The sequence below is a fragment of the Hypanus sabinus genome, chromosome 20 (assembly GCF_030144855.1).
Source record: "Hypanus sabinus isolate sHypSab1 chromosome 20, sHypSab1.hap1, whole genome shotgun sequence".
Taxonomy (NCBI): Eukaryota; Metazoa; Chordata; class Chondrichthyes; order Myliobatiformes; family Dasyatidae; genus Hypanus; species Hypanus sabinus.
Window position 1 is genome coordinate 12709295 of NC_082725.1, and position 27554 is coordinate 12736848.

The 27554-nt window shown below is 41.4% G+C and overlaps 1 protein-coding gene across 1 annotated transcript; it reads left to right on the forward strand.

Annotated features, from left to right (window-relative positions):
- The first annotated feature begins 3319 nt into the window (after positions 1-3319).
- On the forward strand, positions 3320-27239 carry LOC132378653 (ornithine decarboxylase 1-like). Its single transcript, XM_059945765.1, has 9 exons — positions 3320-3418; positions 10629-10802; positions 12774-12946; positions 16488-16622; positions 17064-17145; positions 17787-17877; positions 20965-21117; positions 23728-23831; positions 27021-27239. The coding sequence occupies exons 1-9, from the start codon at positions 3320-3322 to the stop codon at positions 27237-27239; spliced, it is 1230 nt and encodes a 409-aa protein (XP_059801748.1).
- Positions 27240-27554: the final 315 nt, after the last annotated feature.

Sequence of the window (27554 nt, forward strand, 5' to 3'; positions counted from 1 at the left end):
ATGGAGTCAAGTTAGGAAAAGGGGAAGTACAACGAGATCTAGGTGCTCTTGTACATCAGTCACTGAAAGTAAGCATGCAGGTACAGCAGGCAGTGAAGAAAGCTAATGGCATGTTGGCCTTCATAACAAGGAGAGTTGAGTATAGGAGCTAAGTGGTCCTTCTGCAGCTGTACAGGGCCCTGGTGAGACCACACCTGAAGTATTGTGTTCAGCTTTGGTCTCCAAATTTGAGGAAGGACATTCTTGCTATTGAGGAAGTGCAGCGTAGGTTCACGAGGTTAATTCCTGGGATGGCGGGACTGTCATATGTTGAAAGATTGGAGCGACTGGGCTTATATGCACTGGAATTTAGAAGGATGGGGGGGATCTGATTGAAACATATAAGGTTATTAAGGTATTGGACACGCTAGAGGCAGGAAACATGTTCCCGATGTTGGGGGAGTCCAGAACCAGAGGCCACAATTTAAGAATAGGGGTAGGCCATTTGAACGGAGTTCAGGAAAAGCTTTTTCACCAAGAGAGTTGTCGATCTATAGAATGCTCTGCCTCAGAAGGCAGTGGAGGCCAATTCTCTGGATGCTTTCAAGAAAGTTAGATAGAGTACTTAAAGATAGTGGAGTCGAGGGATATGGGGAGAAGGCAGGAACGGGGTACTGATTGTGGATGGTCAGCCATGATCACTTTGAATGGCGGTGCTGGCTCGAAAGGCCGAATGGCCTACTCCTGCACCTATTGTCTATTAACTACCCCGGAGCAACCCAGCTCATCTCCCCTCTGCAGTCTGTGCGTTTCGCTCATGGGAATAATGACAACATGGACAGGTACAAGGACAAAATATCACGGCTGAAAAGTGAGTTTCAGAATTGTTTCCAATTCTTCACTAAGCTCTAGAAGGAATTCTCACCATTTTGCTTGCTGTTTGCCGTCAACACAGCATCGGATGTGCCGGAGGAACTCCAAATGGAACTAATTGAAATTCAGTGTAACTCGGCTTTGAAATATAAATTTGGGACTGTGGGTCTGGACTCATTCTATCAATACCTGGGACTGATGTACCCCAAGATGACAGACTTTGCCCTAAAGACCCTTTGCATGTTCGGGACAACATATCTCTTTGAGCAGGCGTTCTCCATAATGAACATTAACAAATCCAAACTGCGCTCACAAAGAGCACACAGACATCTAAATGACATTATGAAAATCACAACTGCCCAGAAACTGGTCCCTGGTGTTGAGAGGCTGGTTAAAGCCAAGAGATGTCAAGTGTCTGGAAGCAGCAAGTGAAAAATGAGAGACACTGTTCGATGCACTGCGACATGTAAGCAAAATGCATTATGAAATATTGAGTGTCATAATGTTGTGGTTCACTCATTTTCTGACTTCTATTATTGTAAATGTGATCACTTCAATAAAAATCAGAGGCTAACTGTGTTCATTGTCTGAGTTTGATTGCTGGAAGCAGGCTAATAAAAATTAGGTGTAGTTGTGTAGCCTACATTTACAATTTGTTTTGTTGTGTCTGCTAATGTTTGATTTCAAATAGTTTATTAATGGAAAGGGTGTGGCTCCCAAAACAACCTTAGCCAAAATAGCACTGTTTTTTCTCTCTCTCATCACAACTTTCTTGTAGCCTTCGACTGTAAGTTAATACCGATCATAAAAATAATGCTTGCCAGGCAATCTTCTTCATAAGAAACAAAATTTGGAAAGGGAAACACTTAGTAGTTATAGCAAAGCCTGAGACACGTGAGAGTAGGTTGAAAAAGCGAAGGCAACGAAAGCTGAGGGAGCACGCATGTGCGCACAACTGATCGCATTTTACCCAATCCGGCCCGTAACCTAAAGTGAGTTTGACACCCTGTTCAACAGGAAAGATGCTAGTATGGATTAAACAGTATTTCTTTTCACGATCTATGTCAATGTCTTGGAGGACGGAATTGAGAGCATTGTGGCCAGGCATGCGGACAATACGAAGATAGGTAGAGGGGCAGGTAGTTCTGAGGAAGCAGAAGAAAATGGGCAGATAAGTGGCAGATGGAATAGTGTTGGGAAGTGTATGGTCATGCATTTTGGGAGAAGAAATGAAGGGGTAAACTATTTTATAAGTGGAGAGAAAATTTAAAAAATCTGAAGTGCAAAGGGACTTGGGAGTCCTTGTGCAGGATTCCCTCAAGGTTAACTTGCAGGTTGAGTCTGCAGTAAGGAAGGCAAATGCAATGGTAGCATTCATTTTGAGAGGACCAGAGTGTGACAAGCAAGGATGTAATTTTGAGATTTTATAAAGCACGGGTGAAGCCTCACTTGAAGTACTGTGAGTAGCTTTGGGCTCCTTATCTAAGAAAGGATGTGCTGACTTTGGAGAGGGTTCAAAGAAGGCTCATGGAAATGATCCCGGGATTGAATGGCTTGTCATATGAAGAGTGTTTGATGGCTCTGGGCCTGTATTCACTAGGATTCAGAAGAAAAAGGGGTGACCCCATTGAAATCTATTGAATGCTGAAAGGCCTCAATAGAGTGGATGTTGATAGGATGCTTCTGATGGTGGGGGAGTATAAGACCAGAGGGCACAGCCTCAGAACAAAGGGATGTCCTTTTAAAACAGAGATGAAGAGGAATTTCTTTAGGCAGAGAGTGGTAAATATGTGGAATTGACTGTCAAAAGTGGCCGTGGAGTCCAAGTCACTGGGTATATTTAAGGCAGAGGTTGATAGATTCTTGATTAGTCAGGGCATGAAGGTGTGCGGGGAGAAGACGGGAGATTGAGGTTCAAAGGGAGAATGGATCAGCCATGATGAAATTGCAGAGCAGACTCGATGGGCAAATGGTCTAATTCTGCTCCTATATCTTATGGCCTTACATTCGGTTGAGAGGCAGCTATTTCTATTGTTTGACTTTTAATAGTTAATCTGAAACTGGAGAATTCTAAGCAGCGGCAAATTTTGCTGCCGATGATAACAATATACAGCTGAATCTTGTGCAGTGACAAAAATATTATCTTTCATACTGTAGTTTCACACATTTTTTGTTAAATTTTTTTACTACTTGCTCCATAATAGCATCAAATTCTCTTGCCCAAGAATTACTTGCAAATGTGTTGTCATGTCAGATATTTTGATGAAGGGCCGCAATTTTATCTCTTGAATGACATTGTTAAAACATTCTAATATTTAACCTGAAAGTTTATGTAGAAAACAACACTTGCACCAGCCTCTGATAACCTTTATTGTGATATTTCTAATATTTTGGATTTTTATTTAAGACTAAATTCATTCCATTGTTGAATTCCGGAATAGCACCAAGCCCCCTGCAAACACTGAAAATGGAAGGCTGTGTTAATGAGACCAACTTTGTCATTTTGGAGGAGGGGGTCATGGCCATGGACGTCATTGGCCAGAAGATCAATGAGAAAAAGCTCACAGTGAGTATTGACATGATGTTATGTCAATAGTACATTTCAGATTAAGTTATAATCAAAAGGTACATGTCATTCTTTTGCTTATTCAAGGATAACAAGTTCTGCCACTATTAATATTGACAATATATTCAGAAAAAGAATTACATATTGAATGTCTGAAGTTACAATAATCCTTAAGGAATGCTAGTAACAAAAATAAGTTATCTTCTACTGTGACAAAGTGACTGAGCTCATTAATATCAAATTAAATATTTCTGGCATTCACTGATACTATGATCCATTTATCAGAACATCAATATACAGTACTATACAAGAGTGTGAGGCTCCTATATATGGGTCTCTATTGTGGACAGAGAGTGGAAAGAGGGCAAGGAGAGGGGAATTATATTGGGAAAATGGGAAGCGAAAGGGCAGGGAGCAGGAAGCACCAGAGAGTAAACACCAGAGTAATGATCAATAAACTACTTGTTTGGAATCAAATGACCTTGCCTAGTGTCTCAGATCTGGCTGTGTCGCACCTGCGTCACCACCGCCCCTAGCACTCCTTCTCTGCACCTCCACACCTCTCTCACGGCACTCCACCCTCGTCACTCCCAACAGTCTTTTCTCTCACCAAATTTACAAACTTGCTCTCTGCTCCGCGTTGACAAAGAGAGTACTTTGCAAGAGTCTTGCTATATGTACAGTAGGTGCCTAAGAGTTTTGCACAGTACTGTATCTGCAAATAAAACTATTACTTTGTATGAAGCAACACAGACAAAATGCTGGAAAAAGTTAGCAGATCAGGCAGCTCTAGTGAGGCAAATGAACAATCAACATTTCAAGCTGAGACCCTTCATCAGCCTCCATAGATGTTTCCTGATCTGCTGAGTTCTCCCTGAACTTTGCATATGTTGCTGCAGATTTCCAGCATCTACAGTCTCTCTAGTGTCACTTGTTTGTGTCAGTGATTTTTACTCCAGCAACTTGGTGATAATGGGAACATATCTGAACTGGAACCCAACTCTCGTCATTGCCGCCTTGGATTTTTTCCATGGGTCCGAATTTCAAAATAACTATCAAAGGCTTCCTGCAGGAATAGTTGGGAGCTATCTTGCTACATGCCAGTCAGGATCCTATGGAAGAGTAAGGCTCCAATGCTATTTCAATTGGGGATTGCATGTCAGTTTCTCTAATTAAGCATGCCCTCTACAAATGATTAGTGCATGGGTAATGCAGTGTTAAAACCTACACTTTCAAAGGGCAGCAGGTGCACTTTTTTAATTGTTTAAATGCTCAATTTTTAATTGTTTTTAGGTTTGTGAGACTGGTTTTGAGGACAGAGAGGGGAGTAAGGGGTCAGGTTACAGTTTAGGACCAGGAATGTGTGGGTATCAGAGGTCAGGCTGGAGTCTAAGTCTCCACTCCACATTTGAAGACCAGCGCCGCAGACGTGGGACATCTGTGGTCGGAAGCCAGACTGGCAGAAGATGGATGAAGCCCCCCACACACCAGTGCCCCCACCCCGCAGAATGTGTAGTGACACTTGTGGGCTGCCCTCGGCACATCCTGTGGTGATTTGATTGTTACCACAAGTGACACATTTCACTGTACGTTTCCATGTACACGTGACAAATAAACTTGAATCTTGAATCAAAGTAATCAGAGCGAAGTGATAACTGGGAGGGTAATAAATACAAATGTCTTTTAAGTACTGTTTAGAAAAATAGGTTCCTCTGTCTAGAACAGATGGAGAAAGCATCAAGAAGAACACCTGAGATCAATCTTTACCATTCAGGTATAAACTACAGCTTCAGTTAAAAATGTAATAGATCTTTCACAGAAAGCAAGTGGTACTTCAAGATGCTGATCATTACATCATTTATCAGAGCAGGAACTGGTCAATGCGAAATAAAAATTCATTAGTCCGAGTTCGTGCAAACTGCCTGTTGAATTATGGATTTAGAGGGGGCACAAATAAAATGTTGCTTATGACATTTTTACATGCTTTGGGTTAGTTTCTACATATATTTCCTCACAAGTAAGTGTAGTTATCACCAATAAATTGAATCTTCCATTGGGGAAAATGACGTCAAATGCCAAACTTTACATCATCACTTCTGTTACCTTGAGCAACCAAACAACTTTAGCCTGTTGTTTAATTATGGCATATTGAGTGAATGGTGAAATCTAATGTGGTTTCTGTGTGAAAATCAGAGAGCATCACACAGCATCAAAGCAGGACCTTCGGCCCATCATATCTATGATATACCTTGTACCTACCCACAGTAAACCCAATAGAACATAGAACAGGATGGCACGGCAACAGGACTTTTGGCTGACAAAGTTGTGCCGAACTAATTCTGTCAATAATTAAAAGCCCACTAAACTAGTCCTTTCAACCTACACAAATCCATATCTCTCCATTCTCTGTACACGCATGTGCCTCTCTGAGAGCTTCTTAAATACTCCCATCATATTTGTTTCCACAACCAAGCTTGACAGCGCTCTCTCGGTAACTCCCAGTCTGCGTTTCAAAAAAATTTGCCCTGGTCCTCTCCTTTGAACTTGCTGCCTCTCACCTTTAATATATACCCTCTAAAATTAAACCTTTTGACCTTGGTGAATAGGATATAGGCTGTCTATCTACGCCCTTCATAATCTTATAACTTCCTATCAGGTCTCCCCTCAGCTTCTGCTATTCCAATTTGCCCAATCCCTCTTCATAGCATAGGCAACATCCTGATAAACCTCTCCAGTCTCCACATCCTTCCTGTAATGGACAACCAGAATTAAAGGCAGTATTTCAGATATGGGCTAACCAGAGATTTATAAAGCTCCAACATAACTTGCTGACTCTTGAACTCAATGCTGCTATTGTCAAAGACTAGATTGCCATATGATTTCTTCACTACCCTATCAATGACGATCGACTACGATTATTTTAAAATAACAAATTAGATCCACATGGCCTTGTGCTTACTACATAAATCTGGTTACTAGTTTTTGAAGTAAAGACCAACAGGTCCACTTCCCACAGCTCAGTGCTCACCTTATTGGCAACTGTGACCAATAGGTCAAAAACGTCAAAAACTTGACATTCCCACCCCACCCTCCCATTTAATTATAAAGGCAACACGTACAAACAAGCTGGATGAACTCAGCAGGTCGGGCAGCATCCATTGAAACGAGCAGTCAACGTTTCGGACCAAGACCCTTCATCAGGACTGACTAAGTCTCGGCCCGAAACATTGACTGCTCGTTTCAATGGATGGTGCCGACATGCTGAGTTCATCCAGCTTGTTTGTACGTGTTGATTTGACCACAGCATCTGCAGTGTACTTTGTGTTAATTATAAAGGCAAATGTCTTGGTTAATTAAAATTATTCTCATTCTCTTTTTTTAATTTTTTAATTGAATTTTCAATAGGTTACAGAAAGAAAAAATAATTATCAACCCTTCCCCCCCCAACCCCTCCCCCCTAACATATCCCTACGGAAAAAAAAGAGAAGAAAAAAGAAAGAAAGTAAGAAAGAAAGAATGTCTGGATATCGGAAGATCCTCACATGCTCCATGGAGTTCATAGTAGCTTTAATATGTGTATTTATTTCTTTCCCCAGATAACCAATAATTTTATCTTCGGAGCACCTATATATTTAATCCTATCTTTTGTAAATAAGGGTGCCAAATTTTCAGAAATATTTCATGTTTGTCTTTTAAATTATAAGTAATTTTTTCAAGTGGAATGCAGCTAAAAATTTCATTCTTCCAACGATCTTTACTTAAGTATGAATCCGATTTCCAAGTAACTGCAATAGCCTTTTTGGCTACTGCCAATGCAACTTTTATGAATTCTTTCTGATATTTATTCAATTTGGATTTCGATTTTATCCCTTGAATATCGCCTAGTAAAAATAATGTTGGATTATGTGGAAGTTGTATTCCAATAATTTGTTCCAGTAAACCACTTAAATTTGTCCAAAAAGGTTGAATTTTAAAACAAGACCAAGTAGAGTGTAAAAAAAGTACCAATTTCTTGGTTACATCAAAAACATTGATCAGATAAACTTCAGTTTAATCTATTTATTTTTTGTTGTGTAATATATATTTGATGTAAAAAGTTATATTCCACTAATCTTAGTTGAACATTTATTGTATTTGTCATACTGTCAAGACATAATCTTGACCAACTTATTTCATCAATTTTAATATTCAAATCAGTTTCCCATTTTTGTCTTGACTTATGAATTCCTTGTTTAATTGCCTGTTTTTGAATCAAATTATACATACCAGAAATAATTTTTTAAATTTTTCCTTTATGAATTAAAGTTTCTATTTCATTAGGTTTCAGCAATAACATTGTTTGACCCAGTTTATCTCTTAAATAAGCCCTTAATTGGAAATAACAGAAAAGAGTGTTATTTGATATTTTATATTTATTCTTTAATTGGTCAAATGACATTAATATACCTCCTTGAAAACAGTCTCCTATATATCTAATCCCTTTTGGAACAAGTTATATAATATATAAAAACTAAATTATTTGCCATTATTGAAAAAAATTCAAGAGGATCTTGATAAATGGATGATGTTACCAATAACATTAATATGTAGAGTCAAAGCTGTAAAAATGAATATATTCCCTAGATTACAATATTTATTCCAAACACTATCAATATAATTACCACAGAAGTTCTTTCAAAAGTTAAATAGATGTGTGAGGAAATTCCTTTGGAAAGGTAAGATGTCAAGAATATCATTGGAAAAATTGACATGGAAATTTGACTCAGGAGGGTTACAATTACCAAATTTTAAGAATTATTACAAAGCATATCAACTTAGATTTATTGCATCTTTTTTTGATGAAGATAAACCAGCATGGATTAGAATAGAATTAGATAAAATAGGAGAAAATATACCTGAAGATTTTATATATACATGGGAATCGAAATGGATATGGAAAAAGAAAGAATCGCCTATACTAATGGTCTTGAAGCTCGTTGGTTTTTTTTGGATTCCAGACCTAACCAATTCCCCTCTACCACCACTCTCCTCCATCTAGCGGAATTAGTCCTTACTCTCAATAATTTCTCCTTTGGCTCCTCCCACTTCATTCAAACCAAGGGTGTAGCCATGGGCACCCGTATGGGTCCCAGTTATGCCTGCCTTTTTGTTGGCTTTGTGAAACAGTCCATGTTCCAAGGCTATACCGGTATCCATCCCCCTCTTTTCCTTCGCTACATTGACGACTGCATTGCTGCTGCCTCTTGCACGCATGCTGAGCTCGTTGACTTCATTAACTTTGCCTCCAATTTTCACCCTGTCCTCAAATTTACCTGGTCCATTTCCGACACCTCCCTCCCCTTTCTTGATCTTTCTGTCTCCATCTCTGGAGATGGCCTATCTACTGATATCTACTATAAGCCTACAGACGCTCACAACTATCTGGACTATTCCTGTCTCTTGCAAAAAGGCTATCCCCTTCTCACAATTCCTCCGTCTCCGCCGCATCTGCTCTCAGGATGAGGCTTTTCATTCCAGGACGAAGGAGATGTCTTCCTTTTTAAAACAAAGGGGCTTCCCTTTGTCCACAATCAACTCTGCTCTCATACGCATCTCTCCCATTTCCCGCACATCTGCCCTCACCCCATCAACCCGCCACCCCACTCAGGATAGGGTTCCCCTTGTCCTTACCTACCACCACACCAGCCTCCAGGTCCAACATATAATTCTCCGTAACTTCCGCCACCTCCAACGGGATCCAACTACCAAACACATTTTTCCCTCCCCCCCCCCCCAATTGCTTTTCACAGGGATCGCTCCCTACGCGACTCCCTTGTACACTCGTCCCCCATATCCCTTCCCACCAGTCTCCGTCCTGGCACTTATCCTTGTAAACGGAACAAGTGCTACACCTGCCCTTACACTTCCTCCCTCACCACCATTCAGGGTCCCAGACAGTCCTTCCAGGTGAGTCGGCTGGTGTGGTATACTGCATCCGGTGCTCCCGGTGTGGCCTTTTATATATTGGTGAGACCCGACGCAGACTGGGAGAACGTTTCGCTGAACACCTACGCTCGGTCCGCTAGAAAAAGCAGGATCTCCCAGTGGCCACACATTTTAATTCCACGTTCCATTCCCATTCTGATATGTCTATACATGGCCTCCTCTATTGTCAAAAGGAATCCAAACTCAGGTTGGAGGAACAACACCTTATATACCGGCTGGGTAGCCTCCAACCTGATGGTATGAACATTGATTTCCCCTAACTTCCATTAATGCCCCTCCTCCCCTTCTTACCCCATCCCTGACATATTTAGTTGTTTGCCTGTTCTCCATCTCCCTCTGGTGCTTCCCTCCCCTCCTTTCTTTCTCCTGAGGCCTCCCGTCCCATGATCCTTTCCCTTCTCCAGCTCTGTATCACTTTCGCCAATCACCTTTCCAGCTCTTAGCTTCATCCCACCCCCTCCGGTCTTCTCCTATCATTTTGCATTTCCCCCTCCCCCCTCCCCCCACTACTTTCAAATCTCTTACTATCTTTCCTTTTGGTTAGTCCTGACGAAGGGTCTGGTCTGAAACGTCAACAGCGCTTCTCCCTATAGATACTGCCTGGCCTGCTGTGTTCTACCAGCATTTTGAGTGTGTTGTTGTTCCTATACTAAAACATTTGATTGATTTATGGAATAAGATAAATGTTGATGATGAGATAAAGAAATTTTTATTAGCAAAGAGACCTTTAATTCAAAATAATCTTATCCCTTTTACAATGAATTATTCTTATTCTCAAACTATACTGTTTAGTGGCCACATTTTTAATGAGTGTTCTCCATTCTACACTAGTCATCATTGACATCAGTGCCATAATTCCATGTGCTTATCCATGCTGTAAACTCATCTGCCTTACCTACAATACTCCGTGCATTGAAATAGACATAACTAAGAACATTATTGCCACCATGCTTTTGATTCCTGCCTTTGTACGTGGGCTTAATAACGTCTTTTTCCACAACTACCCCACGATCTGCCACGTCCTACAACTCTAGTTCAAACACTCACCCCCTGGAGCAGCACTGACAAATCTTTCTATGTAGTTTACGAAACACATGTTCAGCACAGCGTTCCAATGTTTTGCTCAATTTATTGAATTTAGCAGAGAACGCTAATTGAAGGAATCTAATAATGTTAAATTAGTGGACAATGACAGTCAGTATGATCACCATGCCTTGTGTTGCAGGATAACACAGATGCTTTCTATGTTGCCGACTTGGGTGAAGTTATAAAGAAACACCATCAGTGGAAGATGACATTGCCTCGAGTGAAACCTTTCTACGCTGTGAAATGCAATGACAGCAAACCAATAGTTTGGACCCTTGCTCAATTAGGGATCGGCTTTGACTGTGCCAGTAAGGTAGGATTTGGAATAATGAGCTCACTGATGCTCTTCAAATATTAAAATGTGTTAACGTATGCAACAATGGAAGATCTCCCAAACTTTGCAGCAAATGGTACCACAGCATAAAAGCCAGGACCAACAGGCTCTGGGACAGCTTCTTCCACCAGGCCATCAGGCTGCTTAATTCATGCTGATGCAACTGTATTTCTGTTATATTGACTATCCTGTTGTACATAAAATTGATTATAAATTACTATAATTGCACATTGCACATTTAAACGGAGATGTAACGTAAAGATTTTTACTCTTTATGTATATGAAGGATGTAAGTAATAAAGTCAATTCAATGCCTCGCTACTTATACAGTCAGTGGCCATTTTATTAGATACGCCTGCTCATTAATGCTATTATCCAATCAGAGAATCATGTGGCAGCAACTCAGTGCATAAAAGCATGCAGACCTGGTCAAGAAGTTCAGTTTTTGTTCAGACCAAACAGCAGAATGGGGAAGAAATGTGATTTAAATGACTTTGGCCGTGGAATGATTGTTGGTGCCGTTTCCTCTATATTCCTATTACATGTCATGACCCTTTTGCCAGATCTACTCAGTGTTGTCCTACAGCCTCTGCACTTCTCCGTGCTTCTCGTTGCCTCTGTTCCCCCACAGCTGGTTTGCTCTCGCTTCATCCTTTCTTTTGAACCATTTCATAGTTCACCCTACATGACGGTGCTGTCCTCGTCTCCATGCATTCCTTCACATTTAACATTAAAGATTAGATTTATTAATCATATATACAGTATATTGCACATATATATAGTCAGTATGGTATCTGCCAACGAGGAGCAGAGAGCGAGTTTGTAAATGTGGCTGGAGCAAAGCATGCTGGGAATGGCGAAGGTGGAGGTGCAGGAACATGTAGCAGAGAAGGAGTGCCAGGGGATGGAGATGGTGTGAGTGCAGACAGACCAGCCCTGAGACACCAGGCAAGGTCATCTGATTCTACACAGTTCATTTATAGATCATTACAGAATGTCTCTCCAGCACTTCCCGCACCCTCCCCTCTCCCTTCCCCTTCTCCTAACCCTGATTCCACTCTCCCTGCCCCCTTCCCACTCTCAATCCACAATTGAAACCCATATCACAATCAGGATTATCATCACCCAAACGTCATATTTTTTAAATGGCAGTAGTACAGTGCAATACATAAAATTTCAACAGTACTGTGCAAAAGTCTTAGGCATCCTACCTGTATCTATTAGCCCAAGACATTTGCACAGTACTGTACTTCAAAACTTACAGTGAACTGTGTTGTTTGCATTAACAACCAACAGCTTCAGGATGTGCTGGGCAGCCTACAAGTGTCACCAGGATTCCAGCAGCAATACAGCAGGCCCACATCTTATAACCCTAACCCATATGTCTTTGGAATGTGGGAGAAAACTGGAGTTCCGGGAGGTAACCCACATAGTCACAAGTAGAATGTATAAGCTCCTGATTGACATTGGCGGGAATTGAACGTTACGCTAACCACTATGCTACCATGTTGTCCCATGTTTTGTGTCCCAGTGCCAAAATGATTTTGCTCTCCCTACTTTACTCTGCGGCTGATTCCTGTTCTGCCCTCATCGGATAGTTGCCCCTTTGTTCTGCCTATCTCTGCCCCTGGTTCACCCTATATAGTCCCCTGACCCACCACCCTTGTATCCCACCAAGATAAGATTGACTCTAGACCTCACAATCTATCTTGTTATCGCCTTGTACTTCACTTTCTACATGCATGTTCCTGTCACTGTACTTCCTGTGTTTCTCTGCATTCTGTTGTTACCCTTCTACCACTTCAATGCATTGTCGGAATGAAATTAATGAATTATGGACAGTATGCAAGACATAGTTTCCCACTGTACTTCAGTATATGTGACAATTTACCAATCAATGAACTCAGAAAAATAAAAAATATTAATGGTAACTCTCTTTCTGTCCCACAGAATGAGATTGCGATGGTACAAGATATTGGGGTCCCCCCAGAGAGAATCATTTACGCTCACCCCTGCAAGGAGAGCTCTTATATTAAATTTGCGGCCACCAATGGGATTCAGATGATGACATTCAATAACAAAGATGAACTTTTCAAAGTTTCACGGATCCATCCCACTGCTAAGTAAATGACAATTCTCTTTCTCGTCTGAATCAGCTGATAATTTCAACTGAAATGTAGACAATATGCATCTACTTTTGATATTCTCTGTAGACACCTGTCTGAATTGTCATTCACTTTTCATATGTTCTTCCATAGTGCTGGCCTTCATCATATTTCTACATATTTCTCTGTTCTACAACACTATCTCCTGTGTTCCCCCAAAAACTCCAGCATTCATGGCAGAAATATTCTGGCTTGTACCCCCTTCCTTTCCAGGACGGATGAAGGGTCTCGGCCCAAACCATTGACTGTTTATAGAGCAAAAAATGTATAGTGAGGTTGTGTACATCCATTCATTGCCCATTCAGAAAGTTGACGACGAAGTTGAAGAAACTATTTTTAAAATATTGAGTGTGTATCCTTAGGCTCCTGTACTTCCTCCTTGATGGTAACATTGAGATAAGAGCACATCCTGGGTGATGGGGGTTCTTCAAGATGGATGCTGTCTTTCTGAGGCATCACCTTTTGAAGATGTCCTTGATGCAGGGGAGATTAGTGCCCATGATGGAGCTGGCTGGGTTTGCAACCCTCTGCAGCTTTTTTCCAATCCAGTGCAGTGGTCCCCTCCATACCAGATGGTGATACATCCAGTCAGAACACACTCCACGTAATGTAGAAATTTGAGAGAGAGCTGTGTGACATACCAAGTCTGCTGCTACTCCAAATGAAATACAGACACTGTCATGCCTTGACTCCCCATTCCTGAAGCTCACAGTCAATTCCTTCATTTTATTAACACTGAGTGCAAGATTGTTGTTGTGACACCACTCAACTAGTTGATGTATCTCTCTCGTCACCATCTGAAACTATACCTACAATAGTTGTGTCATCAGCAAGTTTATAGATGGTGTTTGAGTGGTGCCTAGCAAAACAGCCGTGAGTGCAGGGAGAGTAGAACAGTGAGCTAAGCACACATCCTTGACCTCAGCAGTGTGTTCTTTGCTGAAAGATATAGCGGTTCAATCTCCCAGTAGAAATTTATTCTCAGTGGCACCGAGGGACACAAATTGTAACTCAGAGCATTCAAAGTGGATTGGGAACAGTATAAGATACTACAGTCCTTTAGTGTAATTTGTTTTTGTTAAGGTTTGTTAATCTTATTCCAGTCCTCGTAAGTGAGAAATCAAAGCAAGATAGGAATGGTAAAGGTCGGGAAGTGCTGAGGAACAGAGTGTGAGCTCCTTTTCACCACATCTTACAGCAAACAACAGAGTGGATCAATCAGAAGCACATTTATTTTCCTTGCAACAAGGGGAGACCAGCACCGCAGAAGCGCCAATGACAGCCTCCAAAAAAGAACAGACAGCATCGTCACTCCTTTATACACAAGTGCAGCTAGCCAGACCTCAGTTCAGGGGAAGGGTACATTATGTCCTTCTGCTTCTTCAGTGTGTTTGGCATTCTTCCAGTAATACATGTGCTGGTCTGCAGTTTGTCAAGGATTCAGGTTTATTCAGCATAATGTTGCACAAACATTATTAGCAAACCACTCTGGTACAATACAGGTTCCATTCTGTGACAAACAAAAATGCCATTTAGTTACTACCAGTACGTTTCCACATTAGTGACTGAGAAATAAAGTACATAGTTGAGTGAAAATGGTGTCACAAGTAAACAGGTGGTGAAAACTGTGTATGACACAATGGCCTTCATCAGAACATAAGAAATAGGAGCAGGGGTAGGCCATCTGTCCCATCAAGCCTGCTCTGCCATTCAATAAGATCTCGGCTGATCTAACCATGGACATCTCCACCTACCTGCCTTTTCCCCATAACTCTTAATCCCCCTGCTGTACAAAAATGTATCAAACCTTCTTTTAAATATACTTACTGAGGTAGCCTCCACTGAGACATTGGGCAAAGAATTCCACAGATTCACTGTTCTCTGGGAAAAGCAGTTCCTCCTCATCTCCGTCCTAAATCTATTCCCCAAATCTTGACGCTATGCCCCCTAGTACTAGTCTCATATATCAGTGGAAACAACTTTCTGGTCTCTATCTTATCTATTCTATGTTTCTGTAAGATCTCCTCTCATTCTTCTGATTTCCAGAAAGTATGGTCTCAGGCAACTCAATCTTTCCTCACGGTCTAACCCCCTCATCTCATGAATCAACATGGTGAACCTCCTCTACATCGGCTCCAAAGCCAGTATATCCTTCCTCAATTAAGGAGACCAGAACTGCATGCAGTACTCCAGGTGCGGCCTCCCCAGTACCCTGTACAGTTGCAGCATAACCTCCCTGCGCTTAAATTCAATCCCTCCAGCAATGAAGGCCAACATTCCATTTGCCTTCTTGATAGCCTGCTGTACCTGCAAACCAACCTTTTGTGATTCATGCACAAGCGCTCCCAAGTCCCTCTGCACAGCAGCATGCTGCATTTTTTTACCATTTAAATAATAATCTGCTCTTCCATTTTCCTTCCAAAATGGATGACCTCACGTTGTACTCCATCTGCCAGACCCTTACCCACTCAGCTCTCTGTAGACTCTCTGTATCTGCTGGACAATTTGCTTTTCCGTTTAATTTAGTGTCATCAGCAAACTTAGACACACTACACTCGGCCGCCTCTCCCATTCGTTTATGTTTATTATGAACATCTGTTTGTCCAGCACTGACCCTGCGGCATATCGCTCACCACTGATTACCAACCAGAGTAACACCCGTGTATCAGCCAGAGCATTGCATATAGGAATTGTTGAAGACTGTACACTGGATAACAGAAACAAGGGTGCAAGTAACTGGTGATCCCAGAGCAAAAGAATATCTACACAGAGTTATTTCCAGAAGGATAATATTGGGAGAAGTCAAAATCAAGATCTGAGAAACAGAATCAATTTTATTATCACTGACATATATATAATTGAATATGTAGTTTTGTTGCAGCAGTATGGTACAAGACATGAAAAAATATAAATTACAATATTAAATAAACAAACAGATAACTGAAGACTGTAAAAGAGCAACAGTGAGGTCGAGTTCATGGACCCTTCAGAAATCCGATAGCAGAGGAGAAGCTATTCTTACAATATTGAGTGAGAGTCTTCAGGCTACAGTACCTCCTCCCTGATGGTAGTAATGAGAATAGAGCCTGTCCCAGATGGTGAGGGCCTTCAATCTTACACACCGTCTGAAGGCTCCACCTTTTGAAGATGCCTTTCATGGTGGGGAATCTTGTGCCGTGGTGGAATTCGCTGAGTCTATAACTAACTGAACTCTTGCGAATCTGTGCATTGGAGACTCTATACCAGACGTTGATGCAACAGTCATAATGCTCTCCAAAGTGCATTTGTCAGAGTTCGCCAGATTCTTTGGTGACGTGCCTTCTTCATGATTGCATTAATAAGTTCGGTCCCGGAGACCCTGAGATTTGAAACTGCTTACTCTTTCCACTGCTGACCCCCAAGCCTGCTTTCTAATTGTCTACTGAGCAAACAAAAATGGTAAACTCCCTCTGACGTTTCAGCAGTCACACCTGTCTTCCTAATGTTGCTATCTTGACAGAATGGTTCTTCGCATTGTTGCAAATAATGCCAAGTCCCTCTTTCCCTTAAGTATGAAGTTTGGAGCGACTTTAAAAGAGTGCAGACAGCTGATGGAATGTGCAAAGGCTTTGTGTGTGGAGATCATTGGTGTAAGGTAAAAAAAAGTATTACTTTCTGAAAAACAGTTTGCTACTTTTATTCAATAGTTTATTTACAAAAATGTCAAGGCAATGTCACACTCTGTGACCATGGCAATGGGAACAACACGTGTAAGGGAATCATGGCAGTTCCAAAGGGAACATGTTGCGTAATGATGATGTCTACCAATTAAATCTTTTTTTTCAGTATAAATTACATTATTATTAGAGTGTAAAGACAAAAGAATAAATTTCAACAAGTACTTTTGGCCTATCCATATCCAAATACCCAAATCATTTTTGGCATCATCATTCCTTGTACAGTATTAGAAATGTAATGGACAATGCTTGAGTTTAACAAAGTGCTGAACTAACAGTTAAGAGAAATAAATAAATTTTCCTTAAATATTCTTAAAAATATCAGTTGAATTCTAATCTAATGACTCTTTTTTAACCAGCTTTCATGTTGGAAGTTGTTGTACTGATCCACAGGCATTTGCTGAGGTCATAGCCGATTCACGCACGGTTTTTGATATTGGGGTATGTTTCTTTTCAAGTTTTATATATTGAATAATAGAAATTTTCAGAAATGCAGCAGTCATAACAAAGAAAGTTTCAAATATGATGAGTTAATTACAGTATGAAATACACAATCTCCTATTTGAGAATGAGAAAGGGCAGGTGACAGAAGTGTGTGTAGGGGAACACTTTCAATCTGGTAAACATCATCAGATTAGTTTCAAAATAGCTATAGAGAAGGGTAGAACAGATTGAGAGGTTATTTTTGCCAGAAGGATGCTTGGTAAAGCATTAGGATGGTTGGGAGGCCTTCAGAGATGAAACACTGAGAGTACAGAGTTTATATGTTCCCATTAGAATAAAAGACAACGATAACAGGTCTTTTTTAGGCATATTGAGACAGCTAATAACAACACACGAAATTCTGCAGTAACTCAGCAGACCAGGCAGCATCTATGGAAAAAAGTACGTTTGGGCCTATTTGAATCTGATTAATGGTGCAGTAGTGACAAACTAAAACCTAAAGTTTGGGATGTCCTTTGGTGTCAGTGATGCTTTTGTATGAATTGTCATGACAGTAACAGAAAGTGATAAGGTTTGCATGGAAAGTGCTTGCTGGTAATGAGACAACAAATATTGGATCTTTTACATATCTTCTCCAGATGAGCCTTGGATTTCATATGAACTTGCTCGATATTGGTGGTGGTTTTCCTGGCTCTGAGGATGACAAGATTACATTTGAGGAGGTAACATGTTATGCATTAAAGTAACATTTGAGGAACAATTGATATTCAAATAGGTATACCTACTGTATGCATTTTACATATAAAATATGGGCTTGAGAGTTTTCAGAGCTGAAAAAGCAGCAGACAGGCTTCTAATTACTTTTCAGGTGTAACAGTATCACTGTGTTAAATTATATGTTTGCTCTTTAAATCCTTTGATGTAATAAAATGAATAATTCAATGAAACTCAACTGTATGGTCTCATGTCCTAATTGTGGCACCCCATCCCAGGTAATATCCTGGTAAATCATATCCTCTCCAGTTCAGCTAAGTCTTCATATTGTGTGGCAACCAGAAGAGCAAAAAGCTGTATGATTTTGTGCCATAATGAATAAAAGAAAGTACTCTGTATTCCTTCTTCACTGCCCCATTTACCTCCGCTACCACCTTAAGGGCTCCTTCCATTTGTACAGCAAGGTTCCCTGTTCCTCAAAACTTCCAAAGGCCCCACCAATCATTGTGAGGGTCCAAAGCGCATCATCTTGCACTTAGCAGCATTAAATTCCATCTACCACTGGTCTGCCCATCTTAGTAACTGATAAACTTGTCACGTGAAGCAGGAGATATAAAAAGCAGAGCTCAAAGTAGTACTCTCTCAATTTGTGCCTGTGCTACTCTCTCAGTGAGGGTATGAATAGGACGACCTGGCAGTTCAGTGTCTGGCTGAAGAATTGGTGTAAGGGGCAGGCTTTCACATTTGGGGATAATTGGAATCTCTTCTGTGGAAGGTGTGATCTGTTCAAAAGGGCAGGTTACACCTGAACTCTGACATCTGACAAACATCCTTGGGGACAGGTTTGTTAGAGATGTTGGGAAAGGAGTTCACACTGGGTCGGCAGAGGCATGAGAGCCAAAGGATGGTGCTGTTGGTGGGCAGGTGGATGCTACGTGTAGAGAGATTGGGAAACAACTGGCAGTGTATAGGGCACAATTGCAGTCAGTTGCATGGGTTGAAAGATGTCTACTTTAGTACAAGAAGTATCAGGAACAAGGATGATGAAAATAGAGCATGGATCAGTACATAGAACTACGACATTGTGGCCATTACAGAGTCTTGGCTGCCCCAAGGGCAGGAATAGCTGCTGGATGTTCTGGTACTTAAATACTTCAAAATGAACAGGGAGGTAAAAGAGGCCGAGGAAGAGGCATTGCTAGTCATAGATAGTATCACAGCTGCAGAAAGAGAGCATGCTGTGGAGGGATTTTCTGCTGAGTCTGTGTGGGTGGAAGTCAGAAACAAAGGCAGTAATCACTCTATTGGGAATATTCCATAGATTCTCCAAAACAGCTACAGAGACACTGAGGATCAGATCGGTACACAAATTTTGGAAAGGTACAAAAATAACAAGGTTGTTGTCATGGATATGATAATCAATATTATCAGCTTCCCTAATATTGATACTCCTTAGTAGAAAAGTTTTGGATGGGGAAGGATTTGTTATGCTTGTGCAGGAAGGATTCTTGATAAAATATGTGGTCAGGCTAAAGAAAGGAGAGGCCATACTGGACCCACTACTAGCCGCTGAGCCTAGTCAGGTGACAGATCTCCTGGTGGGTGGGCATTTCAGAGAGTGACTACAACTTCCTGAAGGCCTTGGACAGGGATAAGAGCAGACGCTTTGGAAAGTATTTAGTTGAGGGAGGGCGAATGATGATGCTAATCGGTAATAACCTGAGAACACAAATTGGGAATAGTTGTACTCAGGGAGACATACACAGAAATGTGGAGGTTGTTTAGGGAGCATTTTCATGGTGGTCCTGGTTAGATTTGTCCCTTTGAGGTAGGGAAAGGACGGTAAGGTGAAGGAATCATGGTTGACAACAAATGTGAAATATTTAGTCAAGAAGAAGAAAGAAGCTTAAAGTTTAGGAAACAAGAATCAGATAGGGCTCTTGAGAGTTATGAGGTAGCTAGGAAGGAGCTGAAGAATTGACTTAGGAGAGCTAGTAAGGGACTCTTGTGTTAATCTCATTGCTTAATACAAATTCAGTATGTGTGCTTTCTGTACAAATTCATTTATAACTACAGTAGATTCCGGTTAATTGGGACACATCAGGACCAGTACAGTTTGGTCCAATTAAGCGGCTGCCCCAATTAGGAGAAGTTTCGTGACAATAGTTTAAAAAAGATAAACTACTGTTTAACTGAGTAAGAAATTATGTATGTAAATGAAATACAGAATAAATTAGAACACTACAATATCACTGCAGTTCTATAACACTACATGTTAGTTCCTAATTGTTATCGATGGAGGAATTAATCCAGTATACATTGCTGTGTCCTTTTGATATACTGTAAATAAGAAGGATCAGTGCAGACACCTCGTGCAGATAATGCACTGCTTTCATTGCCTTCCTGTATGAAGAAGTGTCAAAAATCACTGCTATTCAATTCCACGTCAGCCAGCCTAAAATGAATAACATAATATAAGCAAATGCAGCTGAGGCTGTTTAAAAACTGTTGACTTTAAGCACAGTGTCGTTTTTAACAACCACACAAATGCATACAATTGACACTAGTTCAAAGCTATTTCTTCCTGCAAGTCTTAATTTTCATTGTAATGTTCAAGATGATTGTCAATACCTTCAAATTCCTCATAGTCCTACCTTGCAAAAGTGGTGAAAACATTTCATTTTCATACCCAGCTGTTTCTTGCATCTCCAAGCCAGAATGATTGAAACCATAGAGAGCAAAATAGTCTTACTGCTTATTTCTTAACAATCATCAGTGACAAAAATCACTACTTTTTGAACACAAACGCACACGACTCAAGCTATTTGAAAATTGTTCGCTCTAAGCACAGTGTAGTGCCTAGTGGCCATACAAGTGAATGCAACTGATGCTAGTTTGAAACTGTTTAGCAACAGTCTCCTGTTCCAATTAAGCGGCATAGTGTCCCAAATTATCAAAGCGAATCTCAGCTATTTTCTCAGTTTTCGTTCTTTGCAAAATGTCCCAACTAAACAGCTGCCCCAATTGACCAGATTCCACTGCATATAAAGTGCTGGAACTTTGGTAATAATATCTAATTGATTTCCATGTTGTAGATTGCAGCAGTGATCAATCGTGCATTGGATCTTCACTTTCCTGAAGCAAGTGGAGTGAATGTAATTGCTGAACCTGGCCGTTATTATGTGACATCTTCACTTACAGTTGCTGTGAATATCATTGGAAGAAGAATTACTATAGATTCAACTAACTCCAATGGTAAATTCTTCCATAAATCACCAACTAGCTACGGTGATCTTCTGCGCTCAATACTGTATGAGGGAACGATGGGTGATACATTTCAATGCCTTACCACCAGAAGGAGATGTGGTAGGGGAAGTTTTGTATTCCTCACAGGCAAAGGATGGAAGATTCATGGAGATGGCTGAAATTCCTGATCCGCTTCTTAAGACCATAGAAGTTCTGTTATTCAGCACATCAAGTCTGCTCCATCATTCCAACATGGCTGCAATTTTCTTTTTAATACTTCACTATTTTTTGTTCTCTTTTTGCAGTATTGCCCTGTATAGCTACCACAAAACAACAAATTTTACAGCATATGTCAGTAATAATAAACCTGATTCTGCTTGTCCAATATCCCTTTCTAGAAAATTATTGGACAGCACAGTAGTGTAGCAATTTGCACAACACTATTGCAGCGAGGTATTGGATTTTGGAATTTAATTCCAGTGCTTTCTGTATGCAGTCTCTGTACGTCCTCCCTGAGGAATGCGTGGGTGTTCTCTGGGTCTTCCAGTTTCTTGCCACGGACCAAAGATGTGCTGGGTAGGTGAAGAGGTCATTGTAAATTGTCCCGTGATGAGGTTAGGGTTAAAATCCAGGTTGTTGATGGTGCTCAAAGCCAATTCCACACTGTATCTCTAAATAAATAAATACTGAATCTCCCTCCACTACTGTTTCAGATGATGGATTGAAGTACATTCGTGAATTCCATTCACCAAGGTCGGAAAATAAGCGATGGAAGCCACAGACATTGTAACAAAAAAAGCAGTGGACATACGAATTCTATCCAGTTGCAGCCTTTCACCAATCTCCTGGCTGACAGCCCATACTGGGAATTGTACATGTGTGACCAGGAAAAGTGTGTCAGTTGTTTTTTCCTAACATGTGAGATTATCTCCAAAGAGTTAGCAATCACCAGAGCAATATTTTCTGTATTTATGATACAAATGCATAAAAAGCTGGTTCCACTGCATACTCTCTCTACTCACGGTTCAGGATGTGCAGACCAGCTAGCAGGTATCGTCCCCATGCCGAAGAAGTCTTCAGTGTCCTGCCTAAATGACAACCGTCCCGTTGCACTCACATCCACCATCATGAAGTGTTTCCAGAGGCTCATCATGAGGCATATCAAGACCCTGTTGCCCCCCTCACTGGACCCCCTGCAGTTTGCATACCATCCCAACCGCTCAACAGATGACGCCATTGCCACCACCCTCCCCCTGGCCCTAACTCACCTGGACAAAAAAGACACATATGTTTGGATGCTGTTCATAGACTTCAGTTCAGCATTCAACACAATCATTTCTCAGAAACTGATTGGAAAGCTGAGCCTACTGGGCCTGAACACCCCCTTCTGCAACTGGATCCTAGACTTCCTGACTGGGAGACCTCAGTCAGTCCGGATCGGGAGCAGCATCTCCAACACCATCACACTGAACACGGGGGCTCCCCAGGGTTGCGTGCTCAGTCCACTGCTGTGCACTCTGCTGACCCACGACTGTGCTGCAACACTCAGCTCGAACCATATCATCAAGTTCACCAATGACAGCACCGTGGTGGTTCTCATCAGCAAGAACAATGAGTCAGATTACAGAGAGGAGGTGCAGTGGCTAACGGACTGGTGCAGAGCCAACAACCTGTCTCTTAATGTGAACAAAACAAAAGAGATTGTTGTTGACTTCAGGAAGGCATGGAGTGACCACTCCCCGCTGAATATCGACGGCTCCTCGGTAGAGGTCGTAAAGAGTACCAAATTCCTTGGTGTCCATCTGACGGAGAATCTCACCTGGTCCCACAACACCAGCTCCATAGCAAAGAAAGCCCAGCAGCATCTCTACATTTTGCGAAGGTTGAGGGAAATCCATCTCCCACCCCCCCATCCTCATCACATTCTACAGGTGTTGTATCGAGAGCATCCTGAGCAGCTGCATCACAGACTGGTTTGGAAATTGCACCATCTCGGATCGTAAGACCTTGCAGCGGATAGTGAGGTCAGCTGAGAAGATCATCAGGGTCCCTCTTCCTGCCATCACGGACATTTACACTACATGCTGCATCCACAAAGGAAACAGCATTATGAAGGACCCCATGCACCCCTCATACAATCTCTTCTCCCTCCTGCCATCTGGGAAAAGGCTCTGAAGCATTCGGGCTCTCACGACCAGACCATGTAACATTGGTCCAAGCTATTAGACTCCTCAATACCCGAAGCCTGGACTGACACCTTGCCCTACTGTCCTGTTTATTATTTATTGTAATGCGGGCACTGTTTTTGTGCACTTTATGCAGTCCAGTGTAGGTCTGTAGTACAGTGTAGGTTTCTCTGCGTTTTTTTACGTAGTTCAGTCTAGCATTTTGTACTGTGTCATGTAACACTATGGTCCTGAAAAACATTGTCTCATTTTTACTATGCACTGTACCAGCAGTTAGGGTCAAAATGACAATAAAAGTTGACTTGACTTGAGGAGAGCCATGTTTTTAAAAATAACAGAACAAGCCCTTTACTTTCCTTCCTAACTATTAATGTTACAAAGCTAATCTCTGAAAAACAGTACATGGATCTTATGTGTTAATTCTCTTTTCTAGATGATGAGACTGAGACCAAGAAAACCATAATGTATTATATAAATGATGGTTGGCATGGATCTTTAAAATTTGAATATCCTCCATTAAAACCAATAGCATTTAAGGTAAGGATTCACAAAAATAATGTAAGAAAAATGCAGTTAAGTCTTTTTGTAAGCACACTTATCATCTAGGCAGGCCAAATCTACTCCAGCAAACTACCAGCAAATTGGTTTACTTTCATTCATTAATAAGACACATATTGTTGATTTCATCAAGCAGTCTAAACTCACCAATGGTCTGTCAAATAATGGCCAGAATGGGTCTCACGGAGATTATTTGGCTCCTTGTGTTATTACAGCCTAGGTCAAAACTTGGATCAAAGTTTAATTCCAGAGGTGAGAGAGATTACTATTTCCTGAGGAGACTGAGGTCCTTTGACATCTGGTAGATGATACTGAGGATGTTCTACGAGTCTGTGGTGGCCAGTGCTATCATGTTTGTTGTTGTGTGCTGGGGCAGCAGGCTGAGGATAACAGACACCAACAGAATCAACAAACTCATTTGTAAGGCCAGTGATGTTGTGTGGGTGGAACTGGACTCTCTGACAGTGGTGTCTGAAAAGAGGATGCTGTCCAAGTTGCATGCCATCTTGGACAATGTCTCCCATCCACTCCATAATGTACTGGTTAGGCACAGGAGTACATTCAGCCAGAAACAGTTTCCACTGAGATGTGACACTGAGCATCATAGGAAGTCATTCCTGCCTGTGGCCATCAAACTTTACAACTCCTCCCTCGGAGTGTCAGACACCCTGAGCCAATAGGCTTGTCTGGGACTTTTCCCACTTTCATAATTAACTTATTATTTAATCATTTATGGTTTTATATTCCTATATTTCTGCACTATTGGCTGGTGTGACTGTAATAAAACCCAAATTCCCTCAGGATCAATCATTATCAATCATGTCTGTCTGTCTGTCTGTCTGTCTGTCTGTCTTGGCTGAATGGGTCTTCAGTGGCCTGGAGACACAGAAGGCAATGGCATCAAGGCAGGAACATTACAGCCTCAAAACATTATCCAGGGTAAACCTAACTGTTGGTTTCACTTCCATTTTAAGATCAGAACTGGAGATTTTATTGATGATAGCACACAAGGTTATTAATGCATGTATAATGGAAAAAGTTTCACAACAATCAGGCTTAGGAACAAATCTCTGGAGTTACCCAACAACTCTGATAATTATGGAGAGTGAAATAAAGTTAATGTTTCAGGTCAATAATCCTTTATCTGGGGGCTACCTTCATGTGTAGTGGGCACACCTAAAACCTAGAGTGGCAGAACTTCCCTTTAAATATGGAATATTACTTATTCCATGTCTAACTTGCTGTTGAAAAACATTCATGTTAAGTCCGTGGATGGGGTGGATTGCGTGGGTTGTGGGGAATTGTGAAAATCCCAAGTGCAAGCTACAATGCAGGTGCCCATCTAGCAATGGCAAGTCCAGTGTGCTAGATGCCATCTTCCGTAGTTTCTCAGTTCCTGGTGTGGAAAGTGTCTACAAGACTTGTACCAAGTCAAATCTCCTGCATTTGGCATTCTCAATAAACTTTATTCTGAAAATTATTTTTATGTGGATTTATGGTTTTAGTAAAATTAAGTCTAATTTTTAAGCAGTTACAGAATATTTGTTACTGACAATCAATATTAAGGCAGAGCCTGCCAGCTGCTAAAACCAGCTGCAGGGCAGACAACCAGTGTTCGAGGTTGTCAATTAAAGATCATGCCCGAGACCTTACCAATACAAGCATGACCCAGGGGTAGCTACCTTTGGTTAAAGTGCAGTGGAAGATCTGCCCCAATATTTCCAATATATAACAGGTGGTAGACAAGAGGCTATTGGTACGAAGGATTGGAACCCATAAGCAATTCTTCAAGAGGATGATTAAAGTGGCCATCTACTAATTATATATTAACATAAAGGACAGCAACACACACAAAATGCAGGAGAAACTCAGCGGGTCAAGCAGCATCTATGGAAAAAGAGTTAACAGTCGACGTTTCGGACTGAGACCCTTCCTCAGGATGGAGAATGGAGGGGGAAGAGGCGAGCTGGAACTTAACTAGTGAAGCCAGGTAAAGGGTAAAGGGCCGTAGAAGAAAGAATCTGATAGCATATGAGAGTGAACAAAAGGAGAAAGGGAAGGAGGCAACCCAGGGGGCGGTGAGAAGAGTTAAAGGTCAAAAATGGAAATAGAGAAAGGTGTCAGGAGGAAAGTTGTCCACTGCAAGGAGAAATTAGTGTTCATACCATAAGGTTGGAGGGCACCCAGGTGAAGTATAAGGTGCTGCTTCTCAACCCTGAGGGTGGTCTCGTTTCGGCACAAGAGGAGGCCATGGATCAACACGTCGGAAAGGGAATGAGAAATGGAATTAAAATGTTTGTCCACTGGTGGTGGATGGTGCAGAGGTGCTCCATAAAGCAGCCCCCCAATTTGCAACAGGTCTCACAAATGTGGAGAAAACCGATCGATGAACCCAGCAGATTCACAGGTGAAGTGTTGCCTCATTGGAAGGGTCATTTTGGGGCCCTGAATGGAGGTGAGGGAGGAGGTGTATGTACAGGACAGTGCTTAGAGGGTGATTAATGGAGAGGGATGAATGTACAAGCAAATTGCAGAGGAAATGATCCCTGCGGAAAGAGGAGAACGGGAGGGGGAAGTAAAAATGTTTAGTGTTAGGATCCCTTGGCAGATGGCAGAAGTTGCAGAGGACTGTGTGTTGGAAGTGGAAGTAGGTAAGGATAAGAGAGGATAAGGATCACTGTTAAGGCAGTGGGAAGATGTACGGGAAATGGAGGAGATGTGGGTGAGGACAGCATCAATAGCAGAGGGAGGGAAAGCCTGTTCTTTAAAGAAGGAGGATATTTCCAAAAGCCAATTCCTGGCAACAGATGCGGTGGAGGCGAAGAAAAGGGAAGAGCATTTTGACAGGAGATAGGGTGGGAAGAGGTATAGTCAAGATAACCGTGGGAATCAGTAGGTTTATGAAAGATGTCAGTCGACAGTTTGTCTCCGGAAACCCAGACAGAGAGATTGAGAAAGGGGAGTGAGGTGGTGGAGACGGACCAAGTGAATTTAAGGGCAGGGTGGAAGTTAGAGGTGATATTTTTTAAAAGTCCATAGAAGATGAAAAGTGTTGATAGCAATAAATGATAAAAGTGGCAACATTCAGATGACATATTTACGTTGCCCAACAACGCAATGTTTGATTATGTCCAAGTTAACAACTGACCTGATACTTACTTCCTGCAGAAAGTCAGCCCAGACCAACAACTTTTTAGCACAACACTTTGGGGACCAACTTGTGATGGCTCTGACTGTGTCACGGCTCACTACGAGCTGCCTGAGCTGGAAATTGGAGACTGGCTGCTCTTTCAAAACAGGGGAGCATACACGATCACGCTGTCAAACAAGTTCAATGGTTTTCCAGGCCCCATTACAAACTTTGTAGTGACCAAAGAAGCCTGGTAGGAACAAATTCATTTCCTTCCCATTTGAATTGAGAATGTGATTCAGTAATGTGTTACATTTTAACCCACATTTGTTTTACACCTTTCTCTGCACACAACTGTTCAACTATACATGAGAATTAACTTGTAACTTTGTTCCCAAACAAAGGGAAATTCTCCAGAAGATAAAGAAGGAAAATCAGCATCCAACAGAAGAGCAGGTCCAAGGAGAGCTTTAATTGCTAAGAGAAGCTGAGGATAATTTTCATCAATCACCACCAACATTTAACTGTTGAACTATTCTGAATTCTCAAGTTAATTTTAAACTGCTCTCTGT